Source organism: Heterocephalus glaber, unplaced genomic scaffold, assembly GCF_053883595.1.
Source record: "Heterocephalus glaber isolate CG9 unplaced genomic scaffold, H.glaber_assembly_v1.0 deba00001532, whole genome shotgun sequence".
Taxonomy (NCBI): Eukaryota; Metazoa; Chordata; class Mammalia; order Rodentia; family Bathyergidae; genus Heterocephalus; species Heterocephalus glaber.
The window spans coordinates 23,125,935-23,152,318 of NW_028258330.1; the positions used below are offsets into that span (position 1 = coordinate 23,125,935).

The 26,384-nt window shown below is 50.4% G+C and overlaps 1 protein-coding gene across 14 annotated transcripts in view; it reads left to right on the plus strand.

The window, feature by feature from the left end:
• Nucleotides 1–4,988: 4,988 nt before the first annotated feature.
• The window catches only part of Cox4i2 (cytochrome c oxidase subunit 4I2), a 39,310-nt gene continuing 17,914 nt past the window's right edge, over nucleotides 4,989–26,384 (plus strand). Inside the window, exons 1-5 of one of the 14 annotated variants that reach the window (XM_087188827.1) lie at nucleotides 4,989–5,026; nucleotides 7,630–7,708; nucleotides 8,997–9,186; nucleotides 13,190–13,321; nucleotides 16,293–26,365. In XM_087188827.1, coding sequence (XP_087044953.1) covers nucleotides 7,630–7,708; nucleotides 8,997–9,186; nucleotides 13,190–13,321; nucleotides 16,293–16,701 — 810 coding nt within the window. In that variant the 5' untranslated portion in view covers nucleotides 4,989–5,026 and the 3' untranslated portion in view covers nucleotides 16,702–26,365. The other 13 variants (XM_087188830.1, XM_004840602.4, XM_087188826.1 and 10 more) reach the window with 13 other exon arrangements.

Genomic DNA, 26,384 nt, shown 5'->3' on the forward strand with positions numbered 1-26,384 from the left:
GGGAATCTCTGGGAGATGATGTTTGAACTAAAATTTGAAGGACAATAGCAAGGCTTGGGTGTCCACACATAACATGCTTTTACAGTGTTTGTGCAGGTTGTGACCCAGGTGAGAGCCAGATGGAGAGGCAGGAAGACAAAAATCTGTCACCCTTCCTTACCAGCACAGTTACTCCTGCTGTTGAGGAACTCCTGAGAGTTAGTGTGTGTGACGACGGTCGGAGGCCCGTGGATTCTGTGGTCAGGAGGCCATGCAGGGATGGCTTATCTCTCCCTGGGGTGTCCAGGCCTCCGTCAGGAAGTCCTGGTGGTGGGGGAATGTGATGCCATGGGACTACACTCATCTGGAGATGTATCTCAGTCTGCTTTGTGCCACTATGACAAGATACTACAGCCTGGATAAGGATTCTTTTTTATTTGTTTTGTTTCTTGTTTGGAGAGATTTCTTTGTTTTTGTTTTGGGTTTTTTTTGAGACAGAGTCTAGCTGTGTAGTTCAGGCTGGCCTTGAACTCACTATGTAGCCCAGGTTGGCCTCAAACTTGTGATCCTCCTGCCTCAGCCTCTTGAGAACTGGGGTTAAAAGTATTTACCAACCATGCCCAGTTGGTTTGTTTTGTGGTATGAGGACTTGAGCTCAGTGTCTTCACACTGATCTACATGCCCCATGTAATACTGTTTACAAACTTCAAAAACATTGCAGCATTCTAAATTAAAAAAAAAAAGCAGAACACTGCAAACTGTGTTTAAATCGAGAAAGGCCTTGCAGTGTCACCATGCAGGAGCTCTTGGTTTCACAGGGAAGAGTCAGTGCTACAGCTTGTTTAAAAACAAACAGTTCAGGCCAGCTACTTCCCATGGTGAATGTATTCACTATCAGTCACAAACACATATTGATTTTAAAAAAAGCAAAAAAGAAGAAAACCACAGAAATCTTAGTCCTTTATTTCCTTTCCCTCCTCTTTTAAAAATATTTATTTATTTATTTATTTATTTATTTATTTATTTATTTATAGAGGGAATTGAACCCAGGGCCTTTTCACAGAGCTACATCCACAGTCCTTCTTCTATTGTTTTATTTTTTCAATGCTTTTTTTTTCTTTCTTTGGTACCAGGGATCGAACTTGGCTCCTTGCACTTTCGAGGCAGGGGGTGGAACCACTGAGCTAAATCCCCAGCCCTCTATTGTTTTACTTTGAGGTGAGGGTCTCATAAGTCACTAAGTTGCCCAGGCTGGGCTCAAATTTGTGATCCTCCTGCCTCAGCCTCCCAAGAGCTGAGATTACAGGCATGCACCACCACCTCTGCCTTTTTGTTTTTTTGGTACCAGGGATCGAACTTGGGACCTTGTGCTTGAGAGGCAGGCACTGGAACCACTGAGCTAAATCCCTGCCCTGGCTTTTTGTCTTTATTTCGGGTTTTTTTGGTACCGGGAATTGAACTCGGGAACTCAGGGCCTTGTGCTTACAAGGCAGGCGCCGGAACCACTGAGCTAGATCCCCGGCCCTATTTTGTTTTGTTTTTAAAACAAGATTTTGGTATGCATTCCAAGCAGGGCTTGAACTTCACATGTAGTAGCCCAGCTGGTCTCAAACCCATGACCGTCCTGCCTCAGCCTCCCCAGTGCTGGGATTACAGGTGTGCACTACAATGTTTGGCTCCCAGACTGGGTAATTTCCCTCCCATTCTCCCTCCCTTCCTTCCTTCGTTCCTTCCTTTTCTGCTTTCTTCTTTCCATCTTTCCTCCCTTCCTTTCTCCCTTCTTTCTTTCTCTTTCCTTCCTTCCTTCTTTCTCTTCCTTTCTTCCTTCCTTTCTTTCTTCTTCCTTCCTTCCCTTTCTTTCTTTCCTTCCTTCCTTCCTTCCTTCCTTCTTTCTTTCTTTCTTTCTTCCTTTCCTTCTTTCTTTCTTTCCTTCTTTCCTTTTGCACTGAGCTTCATCCCCAGCTATTTTTATTTATTTTTTATATTGAGACAGGGCCTCACTAAATTGTCCAAGCTGGGCTACATAGTGAGATTCTCAAAAAACCAAACCAGCTTGGCATGGTGGTGTACGGCTGTAATCTCAGCATTTGGGAGGCCAGAGGATCGGTGCAAGTTTGAGGCCAGGCTGGACTACATAGTGAGTTCAAGGCCAGCCTGAACTGCATAGCGAAACCTCATCTCAAAAAACAAACAAACAAACAAACAAAACAAAACAAAAACCAAATCAAACCAAAATATAGTTTGCCACAACTACTGAAACTAGTGTGTAAAACACAGCGTAAACCTGTGAGTGAGAGGCCAGGTGTGTTGTTGACCCAGTAATGTTTTCTTACAAGGAAAGAGGTGACTAGAATAAATGTCTTAATCCTGACAGAACAGCCTTGAGCAGAGGGAAGAGCAGTGACTAACGCCCTGGCATGGGCGTGTCCCAAGATGGGGGTGTCCCGAGGAGGGCGTGTTCTAAAACAGGCGTGTCCTAAGGTGGGCGTGTCCGAAGGACGGCAAGCCAGCCTGACTGTGTGTGGGGGGGGGCAGTCTCAGGAGTTGAGGTTGGAGGGTTTGGCAGGGGAACCCAGAAGATTAGGCCAAAGAGTTATTGGGGCCAGTGGTGCTCATTAGGGCGAAAGGGTGCCAGGAGGCGTCCTCGCCGCATCTGGGGGCCGCATCCCCTTGCCCAGGCCCACGAGCCAGGTGTGTCCAGAGAAGACACAGAGAAGGTGTCCAGGCCTTGGGGCTTGGCCAGGGTCCCTCACAGCTTGGCGCGCAGTGCGGATGGAAGCTTCTCCGGAAATCCGGAGCCCAGTGTGGAGCCCAGAGCAGGATCTGAAGGCACCAGGGCTGGTGCCCCTCGCTCCCGGGATTTCACCCCTTGGAGGCTCGGGCACCTCAGCTCTGGGAAGGGAGGGAATGGGAAGGGGTGGTGTGGAGAGGTCAGACTGCCAGGGCGTGCCCATCTCTGAGTTGCTGTCTCGTCCACTGTCCACTTCCCAGGGTCACCTTCCAGGATCTGTCAGAGCCACAGAATTCGCCTTAAGTACGCGGCCCCTTGGCTGCCCTGGTTCAAAGTCGGCTCTGTTCCAGCCAGTTTGTTCACATTTTTATTTTATCTTAGATTTTAAAAAAAAATGTGGAGCCGGGGATTTAGCTCAGTGGTTCCACCGCCTGCCTTGCAAGCGCGAGGTCCCGAGTTCGATCCCTGGTACCAAAAAACCACAAAAAATTGTGACGGGGGTCTTTTTTTGGGGGGGGGAGGGTACCGGGGATTGAACTTTCGCAGCAGGCAGTGAAACCACTGAGCTAAATCCCCAGCCCAATGGGGGTCTTGATATGTTGCAGAGACTGGCCTCAAACTCCCGAGTTCCAGAGATCCTCCAGCTTCAGCCTCCACGTAGTTGGGACTACAGGCATGCACTATCACGTGTGGCTTTGTCCACTTTTTTAAAAATTCGTATTTATTTATTGTGGAGCTGGGGCTCGAACTCATGGGCGCTCTGCCACTGAGGTACAACTCTCTTTTCTTTTCTTTCTTTCTTTTTTGAGGCAGTGTCTCCCTATGTATTTCAGGCTGTCCCTGAACTCACTGTGTGGCCCAGGCTGGTCTCCATCTCAAGGCGATCCTCCTGCCTCTGTCTCCCGAGTGCTGGGATTGTAGGTGTGCGCCCAAATACCGGCTCTAGACTTTTCTATGTTCTTCTTTGGAGACAGGGCCCTGGTAAATTGTACAGGCGGGACTTGAATTTGGAGACCCTCCTGCTTCAGCCTCCCTAGGTGCAGGGATAACGGGTCCTCCGAGCCTGTGCGGGACTGAGAGCTGGGTAGCGCGCCTTCGGTAGTGGGCACGGGATACTCCTGGACCCCACTCCTGCTCGATGGTCTTACTTTTTCTTCACCTGGTCCCCCTTCCCTAGGTGCCTTGGTCTGTCCTTCTGGCCACTCCCAGCAGCGAAGTCCCGCCAACTCACACCCCACCCCGCCCTCCTGGTCCGCTGGGCTCTGGCCCCGCCCCTCTTATGACACCGCCCTCCCACGTTCACCGTCTGCCCCGACTTCAGAGCCGCTAGCGGTCGGGTGCGCGACGCTTTGTCCCACACCTCGTCCTGTTTCGGCCTCGGGTCCTGCGTGATGCCTAGATCCTCCTTAGTATCCCTCCCCTCTGGGCCGGCGGGCTGGCGGTGGGTCCTGCGTGGAGCTGATGGCCCGGTGGAGGTCGCGCAGTCAGGTCTGCAGAGGCCCCTTTCTGTTGGGGTCCCTGGGTCCCAGCCGCAGGGCCTACAGGACCAGGACGGATGCCTGTCACCGCCCGTACCTGCTCCATCCCCCGCACTCAGTGGGGCGCTTGGCGATGAGAGGCTCCGCTCGGTGCCCTCCCCGTCCCGGGACTCCCGAGTCCTGTTTCCGGTTCGGTACCTGCAGGCGGGGCTTCGCAGCCACCCTGAGTGCTCTGGAGCGGGCGGCTCCCCGCACAGATGTTCCTCGTCACAGCATCACTCCAAGTCTGTGCCTGGAGTTCCCACGGCGGCGGGGCTGGGACGAGGCAGGGAGGAACAGGGTCGTGCTCCCCAAATGCCTTTCCTTGGGAGGCCTTTGAGAGATGGGAAACAGGCCCGGAATCGGTGCCGCTGGGACCCTCGGCAGGCCATGGTAGAGCCCACACACAGGCCTCTCACTCCGGGGTGCCCACGTCCCATGCACCCAGACAAGTCTGAGGTGCTGTCCTGCGGGCTGTGTGGAGGAGGGTCCGCCCCATCCTCTGTCCCTAGGGCTCCCCGGGCCACTGGACGCCCTGGTCAGCGCCTTAGAGGTGAGGCTGGGGGAAGGGAGGAGCGCCCCCCCCCCAGTCAGCAGCAGAGGACACTGAGCCCTCCCTGGCGGGCCTGGAGCTGAGAGGCTGAGGGCCGTGACTCCTATGGGGTCTTCTCAAGGCTCCCTGCCTGGTGCTATCCAAGTTCAGGACAGAGGGGATGTACATCCTGCCCACTCTAGGTTCCTTCTAGCACCTTCTCCTGAGTCCCTGACCACCTAGGCTCCTCGAGACAGGCCGAAACAGGTCAGTGCAGCCTCACTGGGCTCCTGGAACCCTGTTGGAGGGGGGGGGGGCGGAGCTGGGCACACCTTCTGGATGGGAACCAGGACACCTGGAAAGCTCTGTCCCCAGGCCACAGTAGACACACCCCTCACCCATCAGTCCACCCTCAGGATACTAACAAGCCACATTTACTGAACTGCTCTGCTCCATTTCATTGTTCCCCTTCTTTTATTTTTTAATAAATGAGGGGATCTGTTCTGGGCATGGTGGCACACACCTGTAATCCCAGCACTCACTCGGCTAGATGAGGCAGGAAGATCACCGGGCATTTGAGGCCAACCTGGGGTACAGAGTGAGTTCAAGGGCAGCCTGAACTACATACTGAAACTCTGTCTTAAAAAACAAAAACCAAACAAAATCTCTCTATATATAAACTGTTAAAAAATGGGAAATCAAACCCAGAGCCTTGTGTACGCTAGGCAAGTGCTGTACCACTGAGCTACATTCCAAATCCTTTATTTATTTATTTATTTATGTATGTATGTATTGAGAGGTTCCAGGCTGGGCTTGAACCTGCAATACCCTTGCCTCAGCTTCCAGAGGAGCTGGGATAACAGATGGCTATCACTGTGCCTGGCTCCTCTCATCTTTAGAATCAAATCCAAGATCCTCACCATGGCCTAGCAGGCCCTGCTTGGTGGTTCAGCCTCCTCTCTCTCTTCCAACCTCCCCTTTGCCTGTTATGTCCTGGCCACATTGGGTTGTCTCCTGTTCTTTGAATGTGGCTGTGTTTTCCTGCTTTTGGGCCTTTGCACAGGCCTTTTCCTCTGCCTCATGAAGAGGGAGGGGCCTGGCTAGGTCGCCCAGGCTGGCCTTGAACTTCCGATCTTCCTGTTTTGGCCTCCTGAGTAGCTGAATAAATAATTTTAGAGTAAATGTAAGTGGGGCTTAACAAATTCAATCTTTACCACAGCCATGTGAGGTAGGAGCTATCATTACTTTCCTTTCATGGAAAAGAAAACAGCTACGATCTGAATCCCAGAGAGAGGGAGGGAGCCCACCCTAGTCCTGCACCCGCAGCCATCAGGGAAGGCTTCTTGGAGTCCGTGCTTGGCCTCAGCCGGCTCTCTAACGGAGTGGGCGTCGCAAGTGGAGCCGCGAGGGGCAAAGGCTTGGAAGCTGCGAGACCCCGCGCGGCGGACCCCAGGACTGTGGCTGAGGGTCTCAGAGGCAGGAGCCCGAGAGTGGGCGCGGATCGCAGTGCTCCCGGTAGGCTGCTGGCCTGGGCGCCCCCAGGGACTCAGGCCTGGCACTCCCAAGGCGCCAAGGCGGACGTTCCCACGCGGGGGCGGCGGCGACAGCAGCGGGGCGGGCGGGGGGCGGCTCCGCGCTCGGTCCCTCCGCAGCGCGTTCTCTGAGCCTCACTGGGTCGCGCTGCGCTGTGCCTGCCAGCCCACGAGGTGAGTTGGTGCGAGGACCCCGCCGAGCCGGCTTGGACCCTTGCTGGGGTAGAGTCCTGGGGCCCCAGCCACAGAGCAGGGTCGGGGCCCTCAGGAGTGACACTTTCCTTTCCAGGACATGGGGCGCGCTCCTTTCCCCAGGTGTAGACAGCTCCCTCCGCCTCCCCACAAGCCGGGCTCTAGGACCCACTTTTCAGACTCAGCCTTCCTGCCCAGATGAGGGCCCTGGGCTCATCACCCTGGGGAGCCCTCTCCAGCTGTCTAGTTATGAGGTACCTCTCTGTTTCCCCCAGAAGTGGGATGCCCCCTCCACTCCCCTGTGGGGATACTTCTGTCTTCCCAGAAGAGGGAGTCCCTCGTTCCTCTCTCCAGATGTGTGGACCCCTTTGTCTTTCCAGAAATGGAATGTCCCCTCCTCTCTCCAGATGTGGAGGTTCCTTGGTCTCCCCAGAAGTGGGATCCCCCCTACTTTCCCCAGATGTGGGGACCCCTTTGTCTCCTCAGCAGTGGAATTCCCCTCTTCTCTTCCCAGATATGGGGCCCCTTTGTCTCCTCAGAAGTGGGATGCCCCCCTTCCTCTACCTAGATGTGCTGTCCTCTCCTCCCTTCTGACCCAGTTTGGTTCTTGTCCTCTAAAACCATTCCCCACCCCCATGGGATGCCAGACCCTGAGACTTTCCCCCTCCCTGGGGACTGGGGGATGGGGCACAGCCTGTCACCTCCCTGCCAGCTCCAGCCTAGCAGGCTCCCTGCACGTAGGCAGCCAATTAGGGGGAGGCCCCCCCCAACCATCTGCACAGAGACCTCTGCAGATGGTCCTGCAGAGGAGAGCTCAGGACCTGCCTCTCCCTACCTGGTCTCCCTGCCAGTTTCCCTGGGGGCAGACAACGGAGGGGGGTCCCCAACCTGTGCAGGCCCAGAACCCAGGCCCTCAGCTTCAAGCTGCTCAGACAACACTGGTGAGTTAAGCTTCCTTCCACTTCTGAATGGTGAGTTGAGGGCCCAAGAAGGGACTCCAAAGGTCTAAGACCCCCCCCCCAAGTCCTCCCATGGTGCCATCATACAAAATTAGAAGGCTCAGGGCCTGTGGGTGACCTTGAAACCCTGGGGACCGCCTAGCTGAAGGGCCCTGGGGGTGGAACTCACTCCTCACCCCCACCCCAGATGCTCTCCAGAGCCGCTTGGAGCTTGGTGCTGAGGAGAGGACCTGGAATTCGGGGGACACACAGTCCAGGAGGTGCCGGTAAGACCTGGACCCCTTTCCCAACCTAATTCCAGACTTAGTGCCAGGTCCCTTCTGCAGACCTCCCCCAGACCACTCCTTGGACCTCAGCTGGGTTCCTCCAGGAGAGGGAGCCCAGAGTGAGCAGACCATGGATCCCTGTCCCAAGCTTCCCTGGGCCCGACCCCAAGCCTGGTCCCTGGGCTGTGTGCTGTGTGCTGAGGCAGATGGAGGTGGAGGATGCTGCAGAACCTTGGCCCCTACTTGTGCCCTTCCTGACCTTGGTGCTATGCCAGGCAAAAGACAGGCCCAAAGCAAGGGAGACCTCAGCCAGTTCGCAGAAGGAGGCTCCTGTTCCCCAGGAGAATAAGATGAGACTCGCTGAGACTCCAAGTTGTGACAAACATTTTGCCTAGATTAGGGTGCTTAGACTTCACAAGAACCTTGTGAAGTGGAGACTGGGGCACCTCCATCTCTCTGATGAACACACTCCTTGTCCTAGGCAGTTCCAATGCTGTCCCCAAAGGTGGCACCAACGCCCCCCGGTTGACCTCTCCAGTATCACTAAACAGAAGAACCTTTATTGAGCCCCTTCCTAGGGCCCACCTTATTCTGGGTACGCTGGGCACTTGTGAGGGGCCCTGAGGGGCTGAGCCATCAGGGAACTTCCAGGAGCAGAGGCCATGGTGAAAGCTACCTCAGTGAGCCAGAGTGCTTTACTGGCCAGCTACTGTGTGCCAGGCACTATGCAAAGTGTTCTGAGTGCATTAGCCGGAAGGTAGGCACTCTTGTCATCCCACTGTCCATATGAAGATACTGAGGCATGGTGAAGTAAAGGACTTGTTGGAGCTGGAGAAGATCAAACAGGGGCTCACACCCAGCTGGCTCCGAAGCCATCCCCTTGACCCCTGAGAAGGCCCATGCACAGTGCTTGGAGTTTGCAGAGCCCTTCTATGTCCAGCACCTCTGTTCCTGCCTTGAGCCTGTGCCCACCATGGTCCCAGCTGGACATGACCTGCTCACATCAGATCTTCTCAGAGAGCACAGGATCGGAACCCAGGGGGGCTGAGCTGCAGCCTTGGCCCTGCGCTTCTTGCTTGGTGAATTCTACCAAGCCACTTACTTAGCTGCTCAGTGTCACCTAGTGTCACCTAGCTCAAAATGATGTGGTGCTGGTGAGGCAAACTCACCTGAAAGCCTTAAACTGGCTGCTGACACACAGTAAGTGCTCAATAAAGGCAGCCCTGTATACTTAGGGATGGGTAGTCCAGGAGCAGCCTGGACACAGCTCTGTTCTTTGTGCCCACAGCTGATGGCCAGGGCAAGATGCCCTCCTATACCAACTACTATGCCCAGCGTACCTACCCCATGCCAGACGAGCCCTTCTGCACGGAACTCAGCGCCCAGCAGCGTGCCCTGAAGGAGAAGGAGAAGGGAAGCTGGACCCAGCTGAGTCACGCTGAGAAAGTGGCCCGTAGGTCTCAGTATGGGGACAGTGGGTGAGTGGGGGGGCTTTGCAATGAGCAGCCTGGCAGAGAGCAGGGAGGGGTGGCAAGGAGAGGACCCCGGGCAGCCAGATAGCCCCAGACATCTGAGTGCACACCTGGAGGGTGAGGTTTATTCTTCCATTCCTTTCTTCCTGTTTTGTTTTGTTTTTCCTTTTTGGTGGTACTGGGCATTGAACCCAAAACCTTCACACTGAACTACATCCCCAGCCCTTATTTATTTATTTCTTTATTTTCCAGCCCTTTCTTATTTTGAGACAGGGTCTCACTAAGTTACTAAGTTGCCCAGGTTGGGCTCAAACATGGGATTCTCCGGCCTCAGCCACCTAAGTGCTGGGCTTTCCAGCGTGCACCACTACGCCTGGCTCCATTCATTTTTTTTTTTTTTTTTTTGGTACCAGGGATCAAGCTCAGGACCTGAGCTAAATCACCGGCCCTTATTCATTCTTTAATTAGCTCAACCTTTGTGCACAGCCTGAGGCTGGGCAACGCTAGGGACAAGAGGCGAACACCAGGTCAGTCCCTGCCCTTGTGGGCCTCCTAGACTAGGCAGATAACTGACACAGACCTCAGCACTGCAATGCAGGATCTATGGGTAAGGCAGGCTGTGTCCAGGGGTGAGGGCCAAAAGAGAATCCTAGAGGGCCTCACAGAGTAGGACACTGCCAGACCTGAGAGGAGCTGGGCATGGTATCACAGCAGGAGCCTGTGGCGGGCCCTGGAGTCCTCAAGCAGGGGACAGAGAGGCAGTAGAGGTGAGCAGGGAGCAGGGGTCTGACCTTGGGTGGCAGGAGGGACACATGACCCCAGTGCTGCCCGCCAGAGCACCCTGGGCTCACCCTTTGATATTGGGGGCCTCTTAGTCTCATTCCACAACTAGGGGAGCCCAGCCTGAATCCTGCATTTCAGGGGTTCCCAGTGAGAGAGGTGCCTGCTTTTCTTCATTCACTCATTCATTCATTCACTAGGCATCTTATTGAGAATCTACTGCACGGCCAGGCCCTGGAAGTGTGGCTGGGACCAGCCAGGTCCTGCTCCTGCCCTAGAAACAACCCCCCCACCTCAGCTCTTTCCCCTCCTCTCAGACTCCCTTCCCCTCCCTCTTCTGTCCCTCTCTCCTTTTCTTCCTTTTCAGAAACAGACATCACCCTTCCCCACAGCTAGAGTGGTGGAGGCAGGATTTCAACTCCCCACAGATTGGTACCAGGGGCTCTCAGCTGCTGTGCTGGGGATGTGGTGGGGTACACTGTGATGCTACTCAGGAAGGGACTTTGACCGCTGGACATGGCAGGACTTAGACCTCCAACCTGCTCAGCAGGCACAGCCTCCACACTCCCCCACCTGCACCCCGCACATTCCTCTCTGTTCCCCCTGCTACAGGCCCCTGCCACCCCCGCCAACCCTCTGGAAATCAGACTCCTTCCCAGACTCGGTTCCGTGTGTGGAGCTGAACTCCCACTGGATGTCTTGCTATTCTGTCTCACGCTGAGGAATTCTGCTGCTGGCTTTGATTTTCCTTTAATTGTTTATTTTCACATGTATTTAATTTACTGAGAGGGGATTACACACATCAGGTAACACTCAGGACTATAAAAAGGAAGGAAAGGGGGGAGGAAGGGAGGAAGGAAGAAAAAGAAAAGAAAGGAAGAAAAGTTAGTTTCTTTCCTCCAACCTCCTGAGCTGGATCCTTGCGTGTTCTTAGGAGAGAAGCCTTTGGTCCTGGTGTTCCTCCCTTGAACATTGCTTTTTCACCTGACAGCACTCTTGGTTTAAGAGCAACGGTGTCACAGCCGAGTGGCCATGTCAGCCCCAGCCTCCTCACCTCTGACAACTATGCTCAAGCCTACTTAGGTTACTTGACTGTGACTGTACAGGAGGTGATTGAAAGATACAGTGAATGTTTAAATTAAAAAACAAAAACTTATCACAGTAAAAGACACATTGCCAGGAATGATGCAGTAAGCATGGTTGGCTGTGAGCTAATGAGAGGACCCCACATTAGGGGCTGTGCCTGCTGCATCTGGTATGTTCGTGGAACATCTGGAGGGAAAAGGAGAAAGGGAGAGGGGGACAGAAAGAGAAGGGGAAGGGACCCTGAGAGGAAGGGAAAGAGCTGGGGGGGAGACAGTTTCCAGCACAAGGACAGGGCCTGGCTGCCTCAGCCACACTTCAGGGGCCTGGCTTTGCAGTAGATGTTCAGTAAGATGCCCAGCGAATGAATGGATGGATGAATAGGGAGTATTTTGAGGGAACAGTGGCAGTGTGTCTTTTATTGCAATAAATTTTAAAATTTAAACATTCACTGTATTTTATGATCACTCCACATTATTCAAACATTTATGGCAATTTTGTCATATAAAAATATTATTGTGTGTCCTCATCCACCTTATTCACTGGATCTACCACCGCAGGATGTGGGACTCCTGGCTCTTCCCCAAGGTCAAAATGACCATGACAGATAAAGGTTTTGAATCAGTTCAGGACACTAAGGCAGCAACAATGGTGCAACTAGACACTTTGAAAGAGGACTTCCAGGGCCGAGGATTTAGGTCAGTGGTTCCGGCACCTGCCTCACAAGCACAAGGTCCCAAGTTCGATCCCTGGTACTAAAAAAAAAAAAACAACCGAAAGAGGACTTCCAGAGCTGCTTCCGAAAGTGGCAAGAATGATAGGATAAGTGTGTTCAGAGAGACGGGAGTATTTTGAAGGAGATTCATGGCAATGGATTTTTTTAATGGATTTATTATTATTATTATTATTTTGGTACTGAGGCTCGAAGTCAGGACCTTGTGCCCTATAATTAATTGTTTAAAATTTTTGAGCATTCACCAGATTTTTGACCACATCTCAAATTTTGACAATTGGTAGAACGTGCACATTTTAAGCAAAAATAAAAGTTGTTTTGTTTTCCTTTGGGGGGGGTACCAGGAATCGAACTCGGAAACTTGCGCTTGCAACACAGGCGCCGGAATCACTGAGCTACATCCCCGACCCAAAAAATAAAAGTTTTATAATAGTTGGGGATTTAGCTCAGTGGCACTGTTCCTGCCTCAAAAGTGCAAGTTCCTGAGTTTGATCCCTGGTACCAAAAAAAAAAAAAAAAAGTTGTATAACTTCAAATACATTGATAGAAAGGGAAAGGGGTTAAAGAGAGGAGCCTCCTGTGTGCCACCGCTGTTCTGGGTGCTGGGTATGTACCAACGAACATGGTCCTTGTCCTCTTAAATTCGAAGTCCAGGAGGAAAGATAAGCAGTAATCAGAAAGCAGATAAATAAAAATACTCAGTGTGATGGGGCCGGGGATTTAGCTCAGCGGTTTCGCTGCCTGCTGCGCAAGCGCAAGGACCCGAGTTCAATCCCCAGTAACAAAAAAAAAAAATACTCAGTGTGACGGAAGTGAAGGTCAGAAACAGTCCTGACAAAAGTTGCAGTCAAATAAAAGCATGATTTTGTCAATTTCTTGCCTAAAATCCACCCTCCCTGGTTCCAATAGAAGGAAATGCAAGCCCCTGCTCCCCCTGGCTGGCCAGGTCCTGTGTGATATGGCTGCTGTCCACTCCTCGTTTGCCACGTTTCAGTCCACTTCACCCCAGCCACACGGCCTTCACACACCCCTTCCCTGCCCCTTCCGCCTCCGGACCTGGCTTCCGGTTTTCCCTTGACTTTCTTCCTTCAGTTTTCCAGCCTCAGCTCCAACGTCACATCCACTGAGAGACCTTCTCAGCCACCCAAACTGAAATACCCCTGCTTACAGCCTATTTGATGCATGTGCCATCTGTGTCCCCTCCCGTGCTCCACAAAGGCAGGAATTTTTGTCCATCCCCTTATCACTGCCTCAACTCCAGTTCCCAGCCATGCTTTGTATACAGTAGATGCTCACTAAGAATTTGCACCTGCTGCAGGAAGCAGGAGGCCAGGGATCCCTGGGGCCAAGCGTTGGTCCTGGGTCCCTGGGGTGAATGCACCTGAGGCCCCTTTCTCACCCCACCTCCTCCAGTATACCGGATCCAGTTCCACGAGACCTTCGCAGAGATGAACCGGCACTCTCAAGAGTGGAAGACAGTGATGGGCTGTGTCTTCTTTTTCATTGGAATAACGGCTCTGCTGATTTGGTGGCAGAGGGTCTACGGTGAGTGCCCACACCTCGAATGGCTGCAGGCCTGGGGCACACCCTTGGGGCCACAGCCACTGGCCATGCTCTTCAGGGAATCAATCATATTGAGACTTATGTGAAGAGTGTTAAAAAGCCTCCAAAGAGGTGGAGGGTGAAGGGCAGAACATGGCTGCCTGGGTCAGAATGCAGGGAGTCTACTTCTCTGAGCTTCAGTTTCCTCATCTGTAAAATAGGAATAAAAATGCCCACCTTAGAGGGTTCTTGTGAGAGGGTGTAGGCCAATGCTTGGTACATAGTCATAAGTGGTGTTTTACTGATTACTGTGTATTTTCCAGTATACTGTTTCAGCTGCTGCTGTAACAAGAATTCTCAACACACAAGAGTTTAAACAAGTTAGTTTATTCCTTTCTTATACACACAAAACAGGCCAGATAAACAATCCAGATAAGTACTGATATTCCACAAAGCAAACTCCTTTTTATTTTTAAAGTTATTATTATTGTTGTTGTTGTTTTCAGACAGGGTCTTGCTATGCAGCTCAGGCTGGCCTTGAACTAACTATATAGCCCAGGCTGGCCTCAAACTAGCAGCAATCCTCCTGCTTCAGCTTCCAGAGTGCTGGGATTACAGGTGCATGCTACCGCACCCAGCCTTTTTCTTTTTTTTTTTTTTAAAGATAGGAGACTTGAATTGGTGATCCTCCCGCCTCAGTCTTCTGAGTAGCTAGGATTATAAGCATGTGGCACCTCAAAACAGGTCCTCTAGGGCCAGGGATTTAGCTCAGTGGTTCTGGCGCCTGCCTCGTAAGCGCAAGGTCCCGATTTCAATCCCCAGTACCAAAAACAAAAACAAACAAACAAAAAAAACCAGGTCCTCTAAAATCCTTACCTTGTATCTTTCATTTTAACATACAAGATGGCTGCTCCAGCTCCTGGTACTTCTGCTCCTATCCTATTGGCTGGAGGTGGTCACATGGTCTTGCCTAGCTACAAAGGAAGCTGGGAAATGTAGTCTTTGCTGGGAATCACATGTCCACTGAGCTTTTATTTCCTCAGAAGAATTGTTCTCAAAATGTCATCCCTTCCTCCCAAGCACAAGGACACGAGTTCGATCCCCAGTTCCAAAAAAATTTAAAAAATGTCATCCCTGAACAGACACCACCACCTAAGAACTTGTTAGACATGTAGATTCTTAGCCCCATTCTCGATCTACTGAGTCAGACACTTGGGGTGTGGAGCCGAGGAATTTTCTTTTTCTTTCTTTTTTCTTTTTTTTGGTGTTGGCAGTGGAACTCAGGAACTCATGAATGGTAGACAACTGGTCTACCAGTGAGCCATGCCCCCAGCCCATGTGTAGTTTCCATTTTAACAGCCTTCAGGCTGATTCTGATGTTCACTCACATTTGAGAAGCACACCGTGGACGAAGAGGATAGGATGCAAGCTGGGCATAGTGGTGGAGTTGTATAATCCCAGCTCTCTGGGAGGCTGAGGCATGAGGATCTCAAGTTCAAGCTCAACCTGGGCAACTTCACAACTTAGCAAGACCCTGTCTCCAAATAAAAGATTTTTAAAAAGGGCTGAGGATGTAGCTCAGTGTAAAGACTCTGGGTTCAATCCCCAGGGGGAGGAAAAAAAAGGAGAGGATATTAAAGAAGAGCTGGCAGTCAGCCTCAGTCGAGTGTCACCTCTAGTGACCTCACGTTGTTTCCTGTGTAAATGTGACAGGAATCCCTGAGTTGCCCGAGGATGAAATGAGAAACAGCTGGAAACAGCCTCATCTAGCCCAGTGTTTGGCACATAGCCAGTCCCCATGAAGATCGCTCCCTTCCTGCTATCCTGGGATAGAAGCACCAGGGACAGAGGTGTGGAGGGCTAGGTCTGCCCAGGGGCAGCAGGCGGGGGAGCTCCAGCCTCTAGCCTTCCTGACCCACACACTAGGGCTTCTCAGATCCCTCTGTGAGTGTGTCAGCCTTTGGATTAAGTCTTGCCCTCCCTGGGAATGGAACCCATGGCCTTCACACTGAGCTACTTTTTTTTTTTAATATGAAACAGTCTTGTTAAAACTCTGTGTTGTCTAGGCTGTATTCAAATTTTCAATCCTCCTGTCTCAGCCTCTCAGATAGACTGGGATTACAGAAGTGTGCCACCATGCCTGCCCAGATTTTTAAAGTGACCACTCTGGAGCTGGGCATAGTGGTGCAAACTTGTAATCCCAGCACTAGGGAGGCTGAGGCAGGAAGATCTAGTGAGTTCAAAGCCAGCCTGAACTACATGAAAGTCCTCATTTAAAAAGAAAGAAGGGGCCAGGGATTTAGCTCAGTGGTTTTGCCACATGCTTCAGAAGCACAAGGACCCAAGTCCGATCCCTGGTACCAAAAAAAAAGAAAAAGAAAAAGAAAGAAGGGGTCTGGTGATTTAGCTCAGTGGCACTGCACCTGCCTTGCAAGCACAAGAACATGAGTTTGATTGCCAGTACAAAAAAAAAAAAGAAAAGAAAAAAGAAATGGCCACTCTGTACCTACCTTCCAGTCACCACCCCCTAGGAAACAAAAGGAACTGTTTCACCCAGGACCAGTAGGTACCATTCAGTGAGTGCTTTGTAACTGTCCAACATTGTGCCAACAGCTTCAAAAATACTAAAATAAAATAAAATTTATTTTTAGAAAATTAATTAATTAAAAATATATTGAGATTTGACTGGTAAGGGGTCTGAGGCTCAGAGAGGTGAAGTGACCTGCTCAAGGCCACACAGCACCGGGTTGGTGGAGCTGGGTTGGGTCTAGATGGTCCTCAAGTTTGTGCTTTCCTGCTCTGTTGGCCAGAGGTAGGTGAGGAAGCTGGAGCACGGCATAGGGTCAGACCTAGTGGGTCTAAGGTGGAGCCAGGGTGGCAGCCGAGGAGCCACAGAGCAATGCTCTGGGATGGGCCAGCGAGGCGGTGGGGAGGCTGAGGTGAGGAAGCTGAGCTCATGCGGCCCTCCCTGCAGTGTTCCCAGAGAAGCCCATCACCCTGACAGACAAGTGGAAGACCCAGCAGCTGCAGCGAGTCCTGGACATGAAGGGCAACCCTGTGCAGGGCCTGGCCTCTCGCTGGGACTACGAGAGGAAGGAGTGGAAGAAGTGACACCCTTGCTCCTCCTGCCTCCCCCCTGCACCTGCGCCTGTCTGGGGCCTCAGGGCTCCCTCCTCACCCTCCCTCTGCTCCACTGCAATAAAGCTGGCTGTGACCTTCTGCCTTTAGCCTCCACTTCTGACCATCCCTGGCATCTAAGTTTAGGATTAAAGGAGGTGAGCAAGCCATTTGCTCTGGCCCAGAGCCCACCCAGTCAGGAAGGCTTCCAGGAGGAGTGGGACCTCAGGCAGGATCAGGAAAGGCAGGGAGATCCAGGCCTGTAGTCCTAGCATTCTGGGAGGCTGAGGCAGGAGAACTGCATGTTTGAGCCCAGCCTGGGTAACTTAGCAACTTAGACCTTGTCTCAAAGAATTAAAAAAGGTAGGTCTGGGGATGCAGCTCAGTGCAAAGACCCTGGGTTCAATTCCCAGTACAGTACTCCAGACAAAACAAAACACACACACACACACACACACACACACACACACACACACACACACACACAGCACAAAAGAAACAAAAAGGGAAGGCATTCCAATGGAGGGAGTGGCAAAGCAAGCACCCTCCTTTAGTCAATCAATTAACAAATATTTACTGGACCAGGGATTTAGCTAAGTGGTTCTGCCCCCTGCTTCACAAGCGCAAGGACCAGAGTTCGATCCCCAGTACCAAAATATATATATATATATTTACTGAGCACTTTCTGTGTACCTGGTACTAATCCTAGGGGTACAGTGGTGAATAAGACAAAGCCCTGGACCTCATGGAGGAGACAGCAAAGGGAATGATAGTGTGTCACCAGGTGATGAGTGCTAGGAAGAAACAAAACAAAAGACACAGGGATGGTTAGCAGGGGATTGAGGGGGCAGATAAAGGCTTCTTGGAAGGGTTGGCACTTCCAAATAAGGCTAAAGGAGTTGAGGAACAAGGCTTGCAACAAAGACAGAAAGGGGGCCTGGGGGTGAGCTCAGTGGTAACACACTTGACGAGCGTGTACCAGGCCCTGGTCTCACCACCAGCACTGAAAAGAGAAAGCAAGTGCAAACACCCCAAGGAAAGAATTTGTTTTGCTTGTGGGGTGCTGGGGATTGAAGCCAGGGCCTTTGCACTGAACCACATCCTCAGCCCGTTATTTTGAATTTTGAGACAGGGACTCGATAAATTGCTCAGTTTCCCAGGCTGAGCTCAAACAATGGTCCTGGTTCAGCCTCCCGGAGTTTTTCTTTGAAGTGAACTCTAAAAGGTACCTGGGTGAGTTCCCAAGAAGGGTGACACTGGAGGCGGCGCCTTTCTCAACCGCGGGTCCAGGCCTCACAGAAGAAGGTGTGGCAGCCCACTTGCCTGCGCCCACTCTGGCCACAGCCCCTGGGCACCCGGACACAGCCCTCAGCGGGCCGTGCTGAGCTGTCGGTGGGTGGAAGCCGAGTGTAAAGCGTAAATCGGTGGCATCTGCACCCCCAGTACAGCCCACAGGTTCTGCTAGATGTGCACACTGGGCACTTGGCCGGGACACCACCACTAGATGTCCTCACACACACTGCTAACCATTTACAAAGCGCGCGCGCGCACGCGCTCTCTTCCTCCCTCCCTCCCTCCCTCTCCCTCTTCCTCTCTCCCTCTCCCTCCTCCCGCCCTTGCTTCAGCAATGCCCCTGGCGCCCTCTACTGGCAAAGATCAGTATCTCATGCAGGGGAGATGGCTCCAGAGCACTGCGTCGATAACTGCGCAGCATCCTTGAGGAAGCCTTGGCGAGGCCCATGGGGAGCCCGCCGCATGCACTGCTCACTAGAGGAGTCCTTCGTTGGACGGCACCACCCTAGCCCTAGCAACCCCATTGGGCGTAGCCTTTGGCTGAAGCAGCCTCAGGAGACTGAGGTTGCATGAGCCTCGGTCTGAAAGTGGGGTCGCTGGAGGGGTCTCAAGACTACCCCTTGAGGACAGATCTAAGTGGCACGTCCCCAAGGACACTCCAGATGCCAATGGGAGGGTTTAGCAGAGTACTCAACAATATTTATTCAATCAACAAATACTCCTATGCACCCACTATGTACTGGCTCTGGGGACAGAATGCATGAGACCTCATTTCAGTCTCCTAGATTTCATAAAGTCTGGAATGGGAAAAGAGACAAATCAATCATGGTAAGGATGACAACACAGCAAGTGTAAGAAGTGTGTGGTACTTGGATTGACCGATTGGGGAACCAATTTAGGAGAGGTTCGCTGAGAAAGTGTCCATTTCCTGAAATATGAAAGATAAAAGGGGTAAGTCAGGTGAAACAGCGTTCTAAGTAGAGAGAAAATCATGTGCGGGGGCAATGTGGTAGTGAGGACCATGGCATGAAAGAGGAAATAGGAAGTCAGTGGGGACACTTCAGAAGAAATGGAAGAGAAGGAAGAGAAGGACAGGGGAGGTGGGGAGGGGGAGCTCACAGAGCCCTGGAGCTTGGCTATCCCTGCTGAAGAGAGGTTTGGATGAAAGGAAAGGTGGACTAGGGGCAAGGGACCTTGGGAACAGGCTCCATCTTTATCTGATGTGAGAAAACCTTTTTTTTTTTTTGGTATCGGGGATCGAACTCTGGTCCTTGCACTTGCGCAGCAAGCGGCGAAGAGAAAACCTTTCTTCTTTTGAGATTGGCTAAGTTGCCAAGGCTGGCCTTGAACTCATGATCCTCCTGCTTCAGCCTCCCATGCACTGGGATTATAGATGTGCCCTACAATGCCTAAGATCCATTTATTAATCATTGCCTTGAGTTGGGAGATGCAGAAGATTTCAAGGATCAGAAGATAGGGGCCTCCTGAGGATTTAGCTCAGTGGTTCCACAGCCTGCCTCGCAAGTGCAAGGTCCCGAGTTCGATCCCCAGTACCCCAAAAAAAGAAGATAGGGGCTCTACCTTCCAGGCCTCCTACCCTGTTGAGTGGACACAGAGTCAGAAGCTAATGGTGCAGGAGCTTTAGAAGTGTTCATGGGTAACTAGGCACTGTGCTGTTCACTTGTAAGTCCAGCTGAGAGGCTAAGGCAGGAGGATTGCAAGTTCGAGGCCAGCCTGGGCAACTTATTTTATTTTCAAAATAAAAAAGGGGCTGGGGATGTATCTCAGTGGTAGAGCACCCCTAGGTTCAAGCCCCAGTACAGAGAGAGAGAGAGAGAGAGAGAGAGAGAGAGAGAGAGAGAGAGAGAGAGAGAGAGAGAGAGAAACTTTGAGTGTCATGTTTGAATATCATTGTTTTAACCTTGATGCTTTGGTAGCAGTATGAACATAACTGAACTTGTTAAATGTGCAGTACAACGTGTGTGTGTGTGTGTGTGTGTGTGGTACTGGGGATTGAACCGGGGCCTTCCACATGCAAGGGAAGCACTCTACCACTGAGCTACATCACTAGCCCAGTACAACTTATTTAGATTAACAAATTAGTAAGAAATCATAATGTAGGCAACAGAAAAACCTGTCAAACTGACCCAGGGAAAGTTCGGGTGTTGTGTGGGCCAAGTCCCCTTACAATGATGCTGTGTAGGGCTGAGAGTGTAGCTCAGCTGTAGCATGCTTGCCTAGCACAGGTGAGATTCTGGGTTCCAACACCAGCACTGCAAAAACTAAAATCTGTGGGCAGGGGATTTAGCTCAGTGGTTCCGCTGCCTGCCTCGCAAGTGCACGGTCCTGAGTTCGATCCCCAGTACCAAAAATAAATAAATAAATAAAATGAAATCTATGTAACACACAACCCCCATGCTCAGTGACTTACAACTTGGAGCATTTACTTCTAGCTTCCATGGGTCTGGGTCAGCCTGAGTGCCAGGCTGTCTCTACTGGATTAGTTAGCTAGGGCACCATAATAGAAACCCCCAGAAATTTATTTTTTCACCGTCATGCAGGCTGGAAGTCCAACAGCAAGAGTCATCAGGCTTGGTTTCTTCTGAGGCCTCTCTCCTTGGCTTGCAGATGGCTGACTTCTTGCTGTGTGCTCACATGCTCCTTCCTCTGTGTGTGAGCATTCCTGGTCTCTTTTTGAACCCAAATCTTCTTTTCTCTGACACTGGAGTCCTACTCAATGGCTTCATTTGAATGTAGCCACCTCTTTCTTTTTTTTTTTTTCTTCTGGTACCAGGGATCGAACTTGGGTCCTTGCACTTGTGCAGCAGGCAGTGAAACCACTGAGCTAAATCCCCGGCCCTAACCTCTTTTTTTTTTTGGTACCTGGGATCTATGTAGTCACCTCTTTTACAATTTTTATTTTATTTATTTATTTATTTGTGTGTGTGTGTGTGTGTGTGTGTGTGTGTGTGTGTGTGTGTGTGTGCTGGGAATTGAACCCAAGGTCTTCCCACTGAGGTACACTCTCAGCCCTTTTAAGAAAAAATTGAGATAAGTTCTAACTAAATTGCTAAGTCTCCCAGGCTGGGCTTGAACTGGTGGATCCTCCTGTCTCAGCCTCTTAGAGTGCTGGGATTACAGGTATGTAGCACTACACTTGGCATGTCACCTCTTTTAAAGGTCCTATTTCCAAATACACTCACATTCTGAGGTTAGGACTCCGCACAGGAATTTAGGAGGGATATGGTTCAGCCAAAAGTTGGGCTCAGGTTGTTATCCTGAGGTCCCCAGCCAGCCTGCCTTCTTCCACTTCTCACCTTTGTGATGCTTGTTTGTGTTTGGCTCGGCTGGAGAGATGGGGACAAGTACATCTTCTCCATCTTCCTGGACATGGGAGTCCAGTGGTTCACCTGATGCTCACATCTCTTTCAATCTACTCCCTTCCCATCTCTCTCTTCCATTTCACTTGTTGACCAAATGGGGGGAGTAGGATCATTTGTCCTGAGGCAATTTCCCCAGTCTGCATTTTGGGGGCTGTCTTCCCACCTATTGATCATTGTGTCCCTTGGTCCCACATCCTTTCTGTAAATGCTGCTTACACTTAGCAGCATGGCCAGATGCACTTTTATTTTCAGTGAGAGCGTGCGTTCGTGAGTCTCCTCTTCCAGGAGGCACAGGGTGCCTGGTGTTCTGTGTGTACCATTAGCAGCTTTCATTGGTTACTGTGTGGCTTCATTAACTCATTAGGAGGACAGATGGCTTTCAAACACATGAGAAGATGCCAACCTCGATTAGAATTTTAAAAATGCAGTTTTAAAGTATGAGTACTATTTTTTTCATCTACCAGATTGACAGAGATCAAAGAGTGTTAACACTAATGTTGGCAAGCACGCAAGAGACAGGCAATTTTGTGGGATGCCAGACTTGATGCATCCGTCAAGATGACAAATGCATGTACTCTTTGGCCCAGCGATAGCTCTTCTAGGAATCCATCCTGCAGATACACAGGCAGGTGTGCACCAAAACAGCTACATACTCTTGTTTGTTGTTGTATTGTTTGGATAAGCAAAAGTCAAGAACACCAAACTGTTTCTCCCTCAAGTGGGGCTTCCCAGCTGGTGTGTTACAAACCTGTCACAAGTTGTGGCAGACATGTTGGTGGGCCAGCCGTATGCCCCAGACACACCCTCAGGGTCACACTCAGACTTGGTGGAGAGCTCCCTTCAAGGGCACAGGCACCTGTGTCTCTCTGACCTCAAGTTTATGCTTTTCTCAAGCATGGGGAAGGCAGGATGAGCCCAATGCTTCCTCACGGAAGTTCTCAACCCACGAGCAATGCCACTGGTGGTTATAAACCTAGGTGTTCTTGCCCTGCAGGGATACAGCTCTGAAGAGCATTCCTGGGGTCTTTCAAGGGATTCTCTGTGGTGAGCCCATTCCCTGAAGTGGCAGCTTACCTACCATCACATCCTATATTGCATGTTAGCTTTCCATTGCTATAATGAACTACCCAAGAGAATAACCTTATAAAGAGAAAAGGTTTTCTTTGGCTCACAGTTTTTGGAGCATCCAGTCCATGATGGATTGGCCGTGTTGCTTTGGGGCTGGGGCAGGAGAGACAACATGGCAGGAGTACATGGGGGAACAGCCCCACTCATGTCATCAGCCAGGAATCAAAAAAGAAAGGACAAGGGGCTGAGGTCCCACAAATCCCCTTCAAGGGCTCATTCCCAAAGACCCAAGGGACTTCTAACGAGCCCCACCTCCTAAAGGTTCCAGCACCTCCCAAGAGGGCCACGCTGGGGATCGGGTCTCTGGGGACATTCACCATTCAAACCAGAGCAACCAACCCCTGCCTCTCCCTGCCTTGTTTGACCACTAGATGGCCCCTCCCTGCCCAGCAGTGCTAGGCAAGCATTCAACCACTAAGCCAACCCTCAGCCCAACCCTGAATTCTTGTTTGATTTTGAGGGAAATTCTTGTTAAGACATAGCTCAGCTGGGCACCATGGAGTGTGTCTGCAAATCCAGTGAGGAGTTGGAGGGGGGGCGGCTTGAGCTCAGGAGTTGGAGACCAGCCTGGGCAACATAGCAAGACCCCATCTCAAAAAGAAAACAAAATGAAACAAACAAAAAAAGCTTGGTGGCAGTTCAGCAGCTCAGCCTGATAAAACTGATGCAGTAATTACAGCACCAGGCAGCGTTCTTAAGGACTTAAGCATTAGACCCATGTAAGCACTTCATGACGTAAGTGTGAGCATCACCGCCATTTTTCAGGCATAGAGATGTCACTTGCCCGAGGGTACCCAGCTGTTCCAGGGGGACTGGTGCCAGTGTCTTGCCTAGACCACTCCACTGTCCTTTCACCTGACCCTTGCCACTCCCCAGGATGGGCTGAACATGGCCAAGCTTGGGTTCCTCCCTCTGGACATCTCCCGCAGTGACAACCACATGTGTGGCTGTGTCTCTCTGACCTCAGGGAGGGTCACCTACCCGCCACAGTGTGCCCAGGTAGGACTGCTGGGTCCCTCTGTGGACAGCCAAGCGAGGTCAGGGGAAAGCTTCACCACACAGAGCCCTAGTATTATTTTACTTTATTATTATTTATTATCATTACTTTTACAATGCAGTTTTATTCCTTTTTTGTTTTCTTTTGGTGGAGCAGTTGTTTTTTACAACAGTGAATTTGAGCCTGACACGGGGACTTCCTGATGTGGGACTGGTCATCTCCTACTCAGCAGCAAACTGACAAACCATCACACTGACTGGGCCACTCTATTAAGTTTATATTATTTTGTTTTACTTTCAGACAAACTTTTTCTTTATGTTCATATTCTCCCAATGACTTCTTCAAAATTGAAGGTTATCTCATTAAAACTTTGTCAAATGGCTAAATTCCTTAAGAACATACAAGTCCCTTCATAGTGGAATTATTCAAGCTAATTATTCAAGTGAACCTACTGAAATGAGATGGCTTAAATAATTTAGGAGGGAGTAAATAAATACTCCATGGGCCTAGGATTCTAATATTTGTGCATAAATATTTATTAAAACTCAAAGGAGATATAAATTTATATAGATCATATATGTTCAATATATTTATTTCTCTTTCTTTCTTCCTTCCTTTCCTCTTCTGCCTTCCTCTTCTTCTTTTTGTTCATACTGGGGATTGAACCCGGGTCTTCACACTGAGCTACATCCCAGTCCTTTTTATTTTTTGGTACTGGGGATTGAACTCAGGACCTTGTGCTTTCAAGGCAGGCAGCGGCACTAGTGAGCTAAATTCCTGGCCCCCAGTCCTTTTTTCTTTAATTAAAAATTTTTTTTGGTCCTTTTGAGACAGGATTTTGCTATGCAGTTCAGGCTGGCCTTGATCTCACCATGTTGCCCAGATTGGCCTCAAACTCACAGCAGTCCTCCTGCCTCAGCCTCCTGAGTGTTGGGATTATAGGTGTGCACCACCATGCCTGGCTCTTTTATTTTTTACTTTGAGACTGGATCTCCCTAAGTTGTCCAGGTTGGCCTTGCTTGCAATCCTCCTGCGTTAGCCTCCCCAATAGCTAGTATTACAAGTGTGTATCACTGTACCAGGCTTCTATTTTCTATATATTACAAAAGAGTTCTTGTCATTTTTACATCTTGACAAAGGCTGTGATGGAGGAAATAGAAAAGTGGAGAGCTGGATAGCATGTAATGAATTTGATCCTGACAGAAGTTGGTTTTTCTGTAGGACTTAATTTTTAAAATGTTGCCACAAGCACTTCCGGGGGTGTGGCTCAGTAGTTGCACAGTTGCACACAGTTGTCCTTTTAGTTGTGGGAGAGGCGCATGGTAGGTGTGACTTCGAAGGCTGTCGAGCTGGGAAAGATGAGGAAACAGCTGGACCGCGTGAAGGTTGCAGTTACCATCACTGGTTGTTTAGATAACTAACCATCCAGGTCTGGTATCCTGGGATTTGGGGGTTGCAAGAGCAGAGGTCCTTGAGATAGGGGCTGGGTCACTTGCTTCCTGTGAGTGTTGCCTCTCCACTTCTCCCCACCTCCATACTGAGAATCAAACTCAGGACCTTGTGCTTACCAGGCAGGAGAGGCGCCACTGAGCTACATCCCCAGCTGCTTCCACTTCTCAAGTGAGCTTGAAAGGCTGCCTTTGAAAACAAGGCATTTTGTCATTATTATTCTCGTTATTAATATTAATATTTTCAGTGCTTGGGAATGGAGCCCAGAGCTAACGCATGCTAGGCAAGGGCTCTACCACTGAGCTCCATCCCAGCCCTTGACACAGGCTTTGAAACTGCGAGCTGCCTCCCCATTACCCATGTGACCTTTAGCACCTCAGCTTATCTTTCTGAAGCTCATTGGTCTCACCTGAAAATAAAATGACACAGGTCACCTGTCTGAGCTTGTTTTCTCATCTGCAAAGCGGGACAGAATACACCTGCCTTGTAAGTCTCCTGCCCTTGAAAGGTGTGCTGTCTGTCAGACACCTGACTCAGGCTGGACATTTCTCAGGACACCCCATCCCCAGGAGCCAAGCTCTTCAGCTACTAGGGCGACATACTCTATCTCAAACCTTTATTTCTGAGGTGGTTTGCAAACCACTGTGGGAGAGGAACAGGGATAAAATCTCTGTTCTCAAGATAATTTCTCAAACCAAGGACATTCAGGTTTGTGACTACGGTACAACTTCCTGAAGGACAATCTGTGTGTGCTTACACTACAAACTTCACTGGAGATGTCTGAGAAATATTATTGTCAAAGCTTAAAGCTATATAGAAGGGCTAGAATAAACATGTGACTATATTTAAAGTGTGGGAAAAGTTAACAAATGTAAAAAAGTGATTTTAAAAAATCATTATCTTTTGATCCCCAGCACTGCAAAAAAGAAAAAAATTCATTATCTTAGACTTCTATAGAATTTAGAAGACAATACGGGCTGGGGATTTAGCTCAGTGGTTCTGGTGCCTGCCTCGAAAGCCCAAGGACCTGAGTTCGATCCCCAGTACCAAAAAAAAAAAAAAAGAATTCAGAAGACAATAAAGAAATGAAAGGTAGGGCTGGGGATTTAGGTCAGTGGCACTGCACATGCCTTGCAAGCACAAGGTCCTGAGTTTGATCCACCCCCATACCAAAAAAAAAAAAAAGAAGAAAGGTAGCTGGGCACGGTGGCATACATTTGTATTCCCAGCTATTTAGGAGCCCCTTGGTTCAATCCTCAGCACTACAAAAAAGAATTTTTTTGTCAGGTGTTATGGCTTGTATTTAGATGTCCCCCCGCAAGCCTAATGGGGACATAGGCAGAGCTTTTTAGAGGTGGCTGGATCTAGAGTGTGTGATGCTGAGATTAAGGATGTGCTGCTGGGATTGATTCACGGTGTGATGCTAGGATTAAGGGTGCCCCACCCTGGGTATGAGCGCTGGGCTGGTACCCTAGGTAGAATATAAGAGACAGAAAGAGGGCTGCTGTTGTCACTTGCAGCTTGCTACTTCACTGCTGGCTGCCTTCTGCCTGCCCTGCTTTGCCATGGACTGTTTCTCCTCTGTGCTGCCCCTCTGCCATGCCACCCTGCCTTGGAGCCAGCCAACTATGGACTGAAACCTCTGCAAACTGTGAGCTAAATAAACCTTTTCTCATTTAACTTTGGGTGTTGGGTATTT